Source organism: Apaloderma vittatum, unplaced genomic scaffold (genome assembly GCF_000703405.1).
Source record: "Apaloderma vittatum isolate BGI_N311 unplaced genomic scaffold, ASM70340v1 scaffold16859, whole genome shotgun sequence".
Taxonomy (NCBI): domain Eukaryota; kingdom Metazoa; phylum Chordata; class Aves; order Trogoniformes; family Trogonidae; genus Apaloderma; species Apaloderma vittatum.
The window spans coordinates 1-12,471 of NW_009733663.1; the positions used below are offsets into that span (position 1 = coordinate 1).

The 12,471-nt window shown below is 39.1% G+C and overlaps 1 protein-coding gene across 1 annotated transcript in view; it reads left to right on the forward strand.

Annotated features, from left to right (window-relative positions):
* Positions 1 to 466: 466 nt before the first annotated feature.
* The window catches only part of TTLL12 (tubulin tyrosine ligase-like family, member 12), a 19,195-nt gene continuing 7,190 nt past the window's right edge, over positions 467 to 12,471 (forward strand). Inside the window, exons 1-7 of the mRNA XM_009876002.1 lie at positions 467 to 638; positions 2,643 to 2,841; positions 4,572 to 4,731; positions 5,376 to 5,509; positions 8,295 to 8,371; positions 11,545 to 11,661; positions 11,769 to 11,963. Coding sequence (XP_009874304.1) covers positions 493 to 638; positions 2,643 to 2,841; positions 4,572 to 4,731; positions 5,376 to 5,509; positions 8,295 to 8,371; positions 11,545 to 11,661; positions 11,769 to 11,963 — 1,028 coding nt within the window. The 5' untranslated portion in view covers positions 467 to 492. The remainder of the gene's footprint in view (positions 639 to 2,642; positions 2,842 to 4,571; positions 4,732 to 5,375; positions 5,510 to 8,294; positions 8,372 to 11,544; positions 11,662 to 11,768; positions 11,964 to 12,471) is intronic.

The following is a 12,471-nucleotide window of genomic DNA, read 5'->3' on the forward strand; positions in this document are numbered from 1 at the left end:
AAGAAGAGAGGGGGAAACGTGCTGAGATTTCTTAACTGGGTCAGAACTCAATTGGTAAAAGATCTTTTTCTTCAGGGACCTTAGTGTAGTTTAGTATGGTTGTGGAGCCTGGGTAACACCTGGTTTTGCAGGTCTTAAGTTGTTGATTTTGGCAAAGTTGAGCAAAGATAGTTGGTTTTCAGCTTCTAAAATTCTTTTTCAGGAGTTAACTAAGAGACAGTAATCAGTAGACCTATTGGTACCAAAGAAGCCAACAAAGCTTCCTGCCAGTATTAACTAAAGAAACTTCCCAAACAAACAGCTCTGTTAAAGTGTGAAAAATACCGCTGTTCATGTATCTGTTAAAAATGCCAGTTTGTATCGGACTGCAGGCCAAAACTGCCTGCCACTGCCGTGTTGCATTATGTGTTTCGGGGTACTGCCTCAATGAACTGCTTGATATTTTGTGCACACTCTGTTCAGGTATTTGATGCCGGTGACTACTTTGGGATAATGCAAGTAGAAGAGGTGGATGAAGAGGAAGAAGGCGATGAAGAAATGGAGGAACAACTTAAAAAGAAACCAAATCCTGGAAGTGAGCCTTGTTTCAAAGTTATTGTAACAAATGAGAATGGGCTTCAAGCCTCTAATCCCAATAGGTGAGTAGTGATTACAGAACTAGTGTTTGGTCTTTGAATAGTCTTAAACCTTGAAATTATATGGACAGTTCGATTTAAGACTTTTTTGGTCATCTTTTCTTGCTGTTAGACATAGCTACCAGTTTGAGGAAAAGTGCCTACTATGAGGCATATCTTGCAAAGCATAATAGGAGGGCAAGTAACTTAATGTGTTCCTTGGTTAATCATGCAGGGAGATGCTTAGAAATCAGTTTTAGTAAACTGAGGGAGAGAATAGGGAAAGGGCAACCTTGAAATGACTTCTGCAGAAATAAAATTTCCTATCTGCAAGACTGTGTGCCCTTGGAAAAAAAACCTGTGGAAATAATTGTGGTCTTCACCAATCTCAGCCTGAGGAGATACTAAGCAGCTTCAGAGTAATAATCCATGGACTGTTAAATTTCCTTCAGTTGGCTAAAATATGATTCAAGACTGATTATGTGAATGCATGCATGCATACATAATGGACTATGTCAGGCTAACTGTTGGCTTTCATCAGTCAGCTTATCTGTCATGAGTGCAGGACTAGTATGCAGCTATGAACCTAGCATAAAGTTGCATAAGGAACAACTTAATGTTACAGCACACTTTTTTGTGTTCTTACTGTTTTTCAAACATGGGACAAGCTATTTGTCGTGTACTAATAAGTAGCAGTGAGGTAAAGTTATCTCTGCTGGAGATCAAAACACCCTTCTGCTCAGTTCTATAAAACTGCTTTTGCCAGAACATTCATACTTTTTAGGTCCTAGGTAAACATACAATTTTGCATGCAAGTTTATCTTCAAGCAGTGGAAGAAAAAAAACAACGTAGAGCATACGTATCTGCCTTTACATGCATGTTTTAACCTAAGTCATTGTGTTTCTAAATGTGAGAACACACTTGAATTATGAAGTTCAAAACGGCTCCTATGATAATCTTGCTTCCTTGCAGCGTTCAGAGGCGTGTGAATGTAGGAGCAGAACACCAACACGCCTCTTTGCTAACATTTCCAGATATCTTGACCATGATATTCTTTGGAATCTTCAATTTTAAAATTAATGATTTTTTTTCTGTATGTGGAAACTGAGATAATTGTTGAAGGATACTTGTACGTGACAGCTGACATGTTTTTAACTTTCTGGTGAGGTGATTTTATTTGGAGAAAGGTTTGTTATGAGGTTTTTAATTTGGTTTTGTGGTTTATGGTGGGTTTTTTTAGCAAGTAGAATTCAGATTTTTCTCAAACTTGGTTCAGTAAGAGGATATAACAAAGAAGTGGGAGAACTCTGTTTGAATACCATTTGTTTCATATGGCCTTAAACTTGTCAAGGGAAGCTGTGACAGTTGTGTATGATTTTGTTTTGTGTTAGATTGGTAATTCTTTTTAAACAATGCACTTTTCTTTTTCTTTTTTTTTTTAAAAAGACTTGAGAGGGTGTGTGCGGGAGGGGAACACCCAGGTAAACCCAAAGAGAAATAATCAAAAAAACTTGAGGTTGTTTTTTTTTTTTAAAGTAGCAAATACAGACTTTTGTTGATCAGACCTCTCCACCTAGTTCTGCAAATGACAGTAGATGTCACAGACCTCATGGCTAACAAGATACTCAAATACTTCTGCAAAATAATGTATTGTTTTCCTTCTTCAGGCAAGAATATCAGGTCGATGCAGTGGCATTAATAATGATCCAAAGGGAAGAAACCTTGTGTTCCTAGCCCTTAAACGAAACTGGACTTACAGTCTGAGTGCCCGGTTCTGTCTGTGTTCCTCATTCTCATGCAAATTCTAACTAATGCACATTAAAATTTATCGAGCAAAAGCAAAGTGTAAGTTACTGCTGGGAAATTGTTCCTAAACTGTAGCGCCACAGTCTGTACTCTGGGAGTGACTTTGGCAGCAAGAGAAGACTTGGTTATCAAACCACCTAAAAGGAAATGTAGCTCTTATTCACAAAACATTTTTATGTGTGAAAATATAGCGTTGTAACACTACCAAAATTCTCTTTAAGCATTTTCCTCATCGACCACGCGTGGACATATCGCGTTGAACATGCCCGCCAGCAGCTGCTTCGAGTGCCTGGCTTGCTGCACAGAATGGCAAATCTCATGGGAATCGACTTTCACGGGGAGATCCCGGACGAGGGCAGTATTGAGCAAGTGTTGCGGGAAATGTGGAAATACAATCAGACCTACCAGCTTTCTCAAGGAGTAAGTCTCTAAAGCCTAAGTAGGATGCTAGAAAGCTCTGAGCAATCCTGAATCAAGACATTCCAGTATATGGCTTTTAACAAAGACAGATTTTCATTTAAAAACAGGTCCTTTACAGACATTTCAGATTAAACTTGTACTTGGAAGGAGAGCAAATGCCATGTAGGGCTAAAATGCATAGCAGCTTGCTACCAGTTTTCTGATGAGAACTTTGAGAGCTTTTTTTTTTATAGCGGAGGGAGGAGTCTGCTGCAAAAGAAGGGGACTAGAAGGAGATCTGCTTGCATGTTATGTGGGGTTTTTCTCCTCTAACTTTCTCATTGTGAAGGAAAATCTCTAATGAATCAACTGTCTCGTGTAGAGGTGTGTGTCTCAGCTCTGTTCTCAGTTTTCCTCACCTGTACAAAGTGCTTTACTTACCAGGGATATATCTACATTGCCAAATAACTTCCTAGTTTGTATTTGGCAACTGATTGTCCTTACTATGTAAATGTTAGCTCAGCCTCAGGTAAGAACCAACTAGCTTCAAGATGGAGCCAAAGTGTTTCTAGGCAGAGCTCACTCTGAGGGCTGCTGCTTTTGGGTGTTTTGGTCACTCTGCTCTACACAGTCCTTCAGCATTGCACCAGAATGTCTTGAGCCTTCAAACGCCTTCAAATGCATACCACCATTTCTGAGGGAACACAACCCTCAGGGTACACTTAAAAACCCTTTCGTAGGATCTGCAGTGTAGCTTCTAGGCTGTTGTGAGCCTTTTGAAGGGGAGAAAGGTGAAGTGTTTGATCCAAACCTTATGAAGAGTGGGCAGGGCTAACCCTGGGCAGAATGAGCATGACCAGCCCCTCCAAGGCTTGAGGTTGTTCTCTGGAGCATTCATTATCAATTAAGATGTCAGCTTAGCTCACAGCAGTATCAGGCCTGAAAAGCTCCTGAGAAGGCGATTTGCTTTTTCTTTTATTTTCTATTATTTTATTTTTCAAATAAAAGGGAGATCTGAACAGTATCTATCTTTTCTGCTCTTTGTTTCCCATCTTGTAATGAGTGGCAGTTAGAATTACCTGTGTTACCACTTGAAAAATGATTTCCTGAAAGACAATTAATTCAACCTATTGTTGAACTTGCCTTCTGCTCTCCTTTCTGACACTGGGCTGTTTGAGTATCTTAAGTCTAATCTCTGTGCTCCATTTCTGCCTCTGTAAAAAAACAACAGTAGTGCTACTGAGCAGTTTAAAGTTTATTCATTCGTTCAGAGTTTTATCATAAGTGTTGCTCTGATGATATAACCTGAGCACTCACAGCCAGCTGTTGTTGCAGGAGGCATTTCTGCTCTCCTTCACTTTTCATGTGTAAACTTCAATCTCCTCTTAGCAAACCGATTCTGATTAAAAACTGAAGGAAAACTAATCCTACCTTCTGCTGATTTAGCTCCCTGAACTAGTTAGTTTGGTAGAGGGGATGTGGGTCTGTTTGGGCAATAGCAATAGCATAAGAAAGGATGGGACTGTGCAGTTGAGACAGGAACACGCTGTTCCCAGCGGCGGGTGGGTGCTAGGCTGACTTAGCCTCACAGTTGCAGGGATGAGTGTTACACCGTACCTGGCACCTGCTCACAATCTTGGCTGAAGTAAGAAACGGAAGAACAGTGTAGGGGGTGCTGCCAGCGCCTTCTGTTTTGCGGTGCTTTCCTAGTGATTGATATGTGCAGGATGTCTCACTCTCTAATCATGCAGACTGCAGAGGAGAAGGTTCCCGTCTGGTACATAATGGATGAATTTGGATCACGCATTCAGCATTCAGATCAGCCTAGTTTTGCAACAGCGCCTCTGTTTTATATGCCTCAACAAATTGCCTACACGATTCTCTGGCCTTTGAGGGACCTTGAAACTGGTGGTAAGTGTGCTCTGTTTTCTTTTTCTTCTGCTTGCAGTAGAAGATGGACCATATTCTTATAAGTCATTGAGCACTTCACAGAAGAACAAATATTTCAAGACTGAAACGACTGCATATTTGTAATGCTATTGAATTTAAAAGTTCTCTGCCTGATATTTTCATAAGTTACGTGAGATAGAGGCTTTTATCAGTCTAAAAATGTTACTAGTATTTTATTGGCAGAGAACTTAAACCTTCTATCACTGTCTTAGTGAAACTACTGATTCAGTCATCTCAGAGTTTTAAAAAATTTCCTTAAAAGTTTATTTGTATTTTTGAGTCTGAAAGTCAAGTAATGGAAGTTGATAAATGCAAGCCCAGCAATTTACCTCTTTAATCTTGGTTGAGGCCCACCTTATGCCCCCATCGTGTGGAGCAGATAAGTCTCCAGCTGTCTGACTAAGCTGATGTAAGCCAGCTGATTTCAGACTAATTTTTGCATCCTAAATGATACCCTTTTTAATGTAGCTCTTTAATTTTACATTTAAATAATAAACATTTTGATATTATTAATTGTTCAACTGCCATGTGTATGATATGCCATGAGGGATATTTTCAGTGGAGAATGAAAGGTAGTTCCTAAAGGTTCTCCTGTTTTGTTGCAGATGAAGTGACTCGTGATTATGCTTATGGAGAAACAGATCGCTTGATCCGGAAGTGTGTGTTGTTACCGTGGGTGCCTGCTGAAGTGTTGGATGTCAACTGTTTTACACCAGAGCCATCAGAAGAGCATTACCAGGTATATTTTTAACAAATTATCTCCTTAACAAGCTATCTCATATTTTATCTCTTTTAAGAAGAGACAGTGACTAGAAAACGTTGTGAGATGTCTGATTTTGCTTCTTTTTAGGCTTAAAGATTGGTTCAGAGCATAGCGATTAAATAAAAAATAATTTCCAAGAAAGCATGGTCAGAATAAATATTTTATGTGTTTAACTGTTTAAAAACTGAAGCAACACAAATGAGTTTTAATATGTTATGTGATATTGTGTAACTTTTTTCAAAAGCATGACACAAGGTACTTCATATAGGTACCATCTTCCTCCAGTTAGATATTTGATACGGTGTCTAAGAGGCTTACTAATTGGTTTTGTTATTGTAGCGCTTCTAGTCATTCTTTAATTACAGAAAGATTTGATGTAGTATTGTAAAAGTGGTTAGATTTTTCAGCCTAGCTACTGGTTTAAATGTCGTGGTGGTTTAGAACCACTAGATATTGGAGCAGAGACAACTTTAATTTGATGGCACCATTATAAAGTACTTGTCTGTTTTGTTTTGAGCTCTCCTTTCTACTAAAGGTTTGTGATATTTGAAGTATGTGAAATTAATGTTGTTTGGAATCTCCTTTTCGTGTACCAAGTCTGCATGAGATTCCTTTTTAAGAAAAATGAAGAAACCTGATGCCTACAATGATGCTGTACTGGCCACTAACAACAATCAAAGTGCAGCTTCTGAAGATGAGTTTGTACCCCAGCTGTTTCTTATGATAGAGGGTAGGCAGAAAATGCTGGATACAGCTTTTTATTAACAATATCTAGTCAGAAATGAAATTAACCTGCTTCTGCCAAATAAAAATATACATTCAAAATAGCTAGGCTGCCCTGTAACCTAAGTCAGATTGGTTGGTTGGGCTTTTGCATTTTTGAAAGAGGGATTGATGTACTTTGCATTTACAGATGAGGATCAACAATGCACCCATAATTCCTGTCTTACAGATGTTGTCTTGGCAAAAGTGTCTAGATCTCAGATAAGGCAATTTTTTGTGTGTATATTCTGGTTTGGGATGATCAATTCAAGTTAAAGAACTATGTACAGTACACTCCTTCACCACCCCACCTTAAAAACATCTCAAAGTATCCTGTATTCTCTTTACTGTGTCTCGGTTGCTCAGCTGTTGAGGTTGATTGCCCACAGACCTTACTTTTTACTCTATCATGTTTAGCTGTAGACTTAATTCTTAACTAGTGACAGACTAGTGAAGAATAGCACAGGACATAGCACAGCCTTAAATATGAAAGTGAGATGGCTAGAAAGGAGTACCATGTTGCTGAGACTTCTAATTCCCTTATTTCCACATAAGCAGAGCTGCACGCACAAGAAACTACGCACAACTTCAGAGATCTGTTTAAAGCATTAATGTGTAAGCCAGCAGTTCTGCAGGGAAATGCAGTTGTGCGAACCTGCTTCTAAATGGTGATGCAAGTCATGCCATTTCAAAGTCATTTGCTGCTATCACTGTTCAATTTCTGCAACTGCTTTACTACTGTGTTTAAATAATCACTTGTTAAATGGGCTGTGTCCTTGGTTTTTACTATAGCTGAGGATATTTATTATTCTAATTTTCCTTTAAATAAATCTGAAGGCTTCAGTGTTACATTTAAAAGAATCCCAAAGTTGTCATAGCAACATTGTGGCTTAACTTTTACCTAGTTTTTGTTCTGTTACCTAATTCTGGTCTCTAATACAGACTATAAAGACTGTAACATTAGTGGTACTGTGGGTAGTGATCAGGCAATGATTGCAGAAGCCAGTGTCAGGGGAGGCAGCTTCTAATGAAGTGTCTGAGGTGGAAGAAGTATCTCTTGGGGGAAGGCAGCAGCAGCTGCAACAGCTCCCTGCCTTTCTGTTGCAGAAAGGCCAGTAATGAATCCTCTGGTCCTGTTCTGAGAATTGCAGTCTTCTCTTGAAAATGCAGCCTCACGTCCTATTCTTAGGTGACTCCAGGAGTTATTTTGTATTTGTACTGTCCAATCTATTTTAGGAGGTCTAAGGTATTTGGTTACAATTGTGGTTTTGCTTATGCTTTCCAGTTTTGTATGATTACGTTCTCTATAACAGCCTTAAAGGTAAAGGGGTATGTCTGTGAGCGGGCAGACATTTCACCATTACCGCTTGTAAGGACAGCCTGCAACACTTGGAACTCATGGAGCTGTTGCAAAACAGCAGCTACTTTCATTTCTCAGAATGCACTTCTCCTATCCCAGAGTGATACCTATGGCAGGGTGTCAGCAATGATCCAAGTGTACTTTTTCTCTTATCAGTCAGAGGGTTTTTTTTAAAAGGAGTGAGATTTTTCAAGTGAGTTTACTACTGAAACCTGTAGAAATTCTTTTGCTCCTTCTTACAGGAGCCAAATTAGGTTCCAACCTCCTATAATTTTTTAGTTATCGAAACATCTCCCATTTTGCTGGAAATACAGTAACTTTGTCTTTTACTGGGTATGGTCTGTGATTTGATAATTTAATGCTTAGAAGAAACAGGAATTTCTCACGTTGCTTAAAGTATATGGATAAACCCTGCTCTTGAAGCTGTATTTCTTGTTCCTTTTTTACTAATAGCCTCTTAACTTTGATTCCCTTCTACCTCTGTTCTTGTACTGATTTTTTTCTGAGCAGCACGTTACCCAACATAATATATTTCTTAAAATGCAACTTTGGTGGAATTCACTTATGCTGCTGACAAAAGAACAATTTTATCTACCATTTAACTTCTTGTGTGTTGGTTTTTTTGTTTATTTTTTTTAGGCTATTTTCACAGAAAACAAGGAAAAACTGCCTATAGCGATAAACCCACCAGTTTATGCCAAAGACAAAATTTTCAAGTACGTATCTGCAAACAAAATGCTTTATTACCAAGATTAAGTTTAACAATTGCAGTGTACTGAGCCTGAACAGCCTTTTCCAGCTTTGAACAACAGAAGCAAGTTCAAGGCATGCTTATACGTAGCCACTTGCTTGAGTTTCTCACTTATTAGTTGCTCTTTTGGGTTCTTCAGAGTAAATGGATTGTCACTTACAGAATTTCTAAAAATGTTAATTTTTTTTAAGTAAACGTCACCTTCTGGGTGAAAGAAAAGTTGTGTAATGTTGTAACATTTTTCACTACCGGGTGTAACTACAGGACTAAAGACTTCTACGTTATATAAAGCATATGTGTCCATAGGAGTACATGTACTTCTCTGTGCTGTGTGACTATGACAGATTATTCCCCTCCTTCAGATAAGATTGCCAGACAGGGATCTTGTCAAGGATCTGTTACGTTTTAAATTGGATATGTGTCTTACTACAAAAATTGAATATATAGCATGAAACTATTTCAGAAGAAAGCTGAAAGAACATTGTGAAGAAGAGTGCCTTGTGAAGACAAGGGATTTCTGTGAGCAAAAGCAGAGGCATGGCATGGCTAGACTGCCTTATTACTAATTTTATTCTAAAAAACATGATTACGTAGCATGTGCTGCAGTTTACACTCCCGAGTGTTTGTAGTCAGACACTGGAATCCAAGTTCTTACAACATTTTGCTTGAAGGATGAGATTAGGCTAAAGATGCATTTGGTAGGTGTACTCACACCCCAGCTTCTTGTGTGCCAGATAAATTTTGCTTGAGAACTGCTGAAAACCAAAGTAATTTGAATGAAGAAGCATTTGCTAACTTGTCCAGTGGTAGTCTAGATTTCTTTATGCAGTTGAGTTCTCTGATTACAAGACCATGAAGATAACCAAAATCTATTTGTCATCTGGTGAACTTGTTTCTGCTTTGGATAAGGGAGTCAGCGGTAGATGCATTCTAATAGAGATGGAAAGAAGCACTGAGGATGTTGGAAAATATTAATGTATCTTTCACTGGTACTTCTTTTGCATCTCATTTTGGGTGAACGGCATTGACATCAGGGAGGGAAGAAGGGGGAAACACATGCTCTGCTTCTAAGGAATGTCATCAACATACTATTGAGTGTCCTAAGGGTTCTCCTCTCTTCTGTATCCAGTTCTGGTCTGGCGAGGGGAAAGGAGAGCAGCTTGGCCTCCACAAGAGGCCGGAAGGTCCTTCCTATGTTCTGAATTTCATTTACTGAAATTCCTTCAGGAGCAGGGGTAGAATCCTAGACTCCAGATGACTTAGTGGGAACAGCAATCAGCCGGTGCATGGAATAGCCTTATTTTCCCTCTAATTTTAACCTCCATTATCTTATTGCTGTGGTCTTTCTGCATTTAGCAAAGATGGATTGAGCTCCCCTCTGTCTTTTGTGCTTCATTTTTGTGTTCTGTAAGCAAATCTTAAGACACATAATCCAAAGTGCTCCAGCACATGAATTTGTTAGCAAGATTTTAAGATTAAAAAGGCAGGCTTTTTATTGTTAATGTAAGTAGCATATCTTATGTATAACTGTAGGCTGCTGGGGAAAAAATAAAACAAAAATTTCTCATGGTCTTTGATAACTATCTGTTATAGAAGATATTGTTATCTTCTGTGTATCTATAAAGACAGCTCAGTGTTGTAGTGGGACATTTTTCAAAGTGTTGGGTTTTTTTTTAGGAAACAGGTCCTTTGTTTTTAGTATGTGACTGAGGGGAAAAATAGTGCCAGAGTCTTTCTTCAAGCTTACTGTTTGGAGTGACTGAATGTGGGTCACTGCTTGTATTTCTGTATGATGTAGAGCTTATGTAGAGCATTTAAGTGAACTAATAGTGAGAGGGAAAATGGATTTTTGGATGTGCAAGAGGAGGTGACCCACCTCTTGGCTGAATCCCTGATTTGTGTGAAGAAAACACATTGTTCTTCAGCTGAGAAGATTAGCTAGTGCTCAGCCAGCAGTGGGAGTTTATTACTAAATGATGTATTTTCAAACATGGAATGAAAAGGTGGAGGAGTGAGGGGAAGAGGGAACTTGTGGCTGATCAGATGATATCTAGAGAATGATGTGCAGTAAGATTTATTTGAGTTACCAGATGCTGCCAGGGTTGCCAGGTGCCCTTCCATACAATGTAAGGCCAAATGCCTTGGCCTCGGGCATTTGTTACAGCAGCATTTTTCACACTGTTGACTTTCTGACTGGAGTAAGGGAGTTTGCACAGGGGTTATGTTTTTGTTTGGCCTTAAGCACTGATTAATCCATTTTAACCCCGCAGGTTATAGTTTAGTATCACTGTTACCCTAGCTGGAAGAATTGTTGTGAGAACCATCATTTGATGAAACAGAAGTTTCAAAAGTATTTGCTGTATCTGCACCTGGAGGGGAAGGAAGCCCCACTCTTTTGGCTCCCAGAGATCCCCTACTGAGTTACTTTCATCAACCTCAGTGAAAATATCTTTCTGAACTTTCCCTGTGAGTGCATTCAAGGCCTCTGGTACTTCACATGCAAAGGAGTCCTGTCTGTGACTCTTCATAGCTCCAGTGTAATACTAATTTTGAACAGAGATTCACTCCTGTCCTGGAGAAAGCAGCTGTAACTGGACTGTTTGCAGATAACTAACCAAATGATTGTACAGCCTTAGCCCATCTCTCACTGTGGCTGTACTCCAAATACATAACATTATACAAGTGTTATCCAACTATGCTGCTTTTCAGAATAAAAGTACCAAAGTCTGTACTTGGCTATATTACTTTTACTCTTTATTCTGAGCTGGAAACCAGATACCACTCACACAGCCTGGAGCAGAAGTTGCAAATCCTCTGGGACATTTCATGTAGAATACTGAATTCATGTTGGTGCTTCTCTGTCAGGGACTTGGTCACTGTCTTCTGAATTGCTATTTTTATGCAAGTTGTAGAAGCTAAACTGTCCTTGAGATTTCTATCGCAAAATACATTTTTTTTATCTGTCCCATTTCTGTTTAAAACATTTCCGTGGATTAAGATGAGACTGTCGCAATTAGCATGTATTGGTAAAGCATAATCCTTGTAGAAAGCCAAGCTTAAAACTTTTTTCTTTTCAAGCATGAGTTGATCAGTTTCAGAAACAAACTGATGTTTTTCTTGTATGCCCTTTTCTTCTAGGGTTTTCACAGACATTCAGCAAGTCCTCAGCAACCTGACACATCCCCGTTTTGTATTCACAGACAACGAGGCAGAAGCAGACATCCTCTACAACTTCTCACACTTCAAAGATTATAGGTTGCAATTGTTCTTCTGATAATATGAATTCTTTTGTTGCTATAAAGACTGTTTCCAAAGGGCTCCCTAACCTTTCTCCTTCACCCAACAACTTCTCTGTTTTGTAGGAAGCTAAGTGAGGAAAGGCCTGAGGTAATGCTGAATCAGTTCCCTTGTGAAAACCTCCTGACTGTCAAAGACTGCCTGGCATCCATATCTCGACGAGCTGGAGAACCAGATGGGCCAAGATGGTTGCCTCGTACTTTTAACCTCCAAACAGAATTGCCTCAGTTCATCAGCTACTTTCAGCACCGTGACAGAAGGTGGCTCATGTTTCCACTTCCTTTCTGTTTGTGCTTTCTTGATCCCGCTTTCCTCAAACACCAGTAGCCTTCCTTTTGGGCTTAGCAGCTCTTTACACAACCATGAGTTTGCTCTTGCTGTATATATGCTCAAGTGAATTTTACCTGGAAAGTGTGAGCTTTTTAGCTATGTTCTTTAATGTAAGTGCAGTTAAGCAATGCATTTTGAAACGCTAAACTTTTGCCATGATTTGAATACAGATTTGAAGGCTGTTGCTTTTTGTCTAGTAAATATCTTGCTTTGTGTATTTAACAGATACACAAAGGGCCAAAAAAGTGTTTGCAACAGATGTTGTTTGTTTGTTTTTTCCAAGGCACCAGTAACAGTTGTTCTTGCACTTAAGCCAGAGAGGAAAACATTTATAGAGTTAAAATACTTGGGTTCTGTAAGGTTGTGAAAGTAAAACTTGAGTTTTGGTGTTAGCCCCAAGCAGTTGTGGAGCTTTAGGGTTTTAAATCCACAATCTTT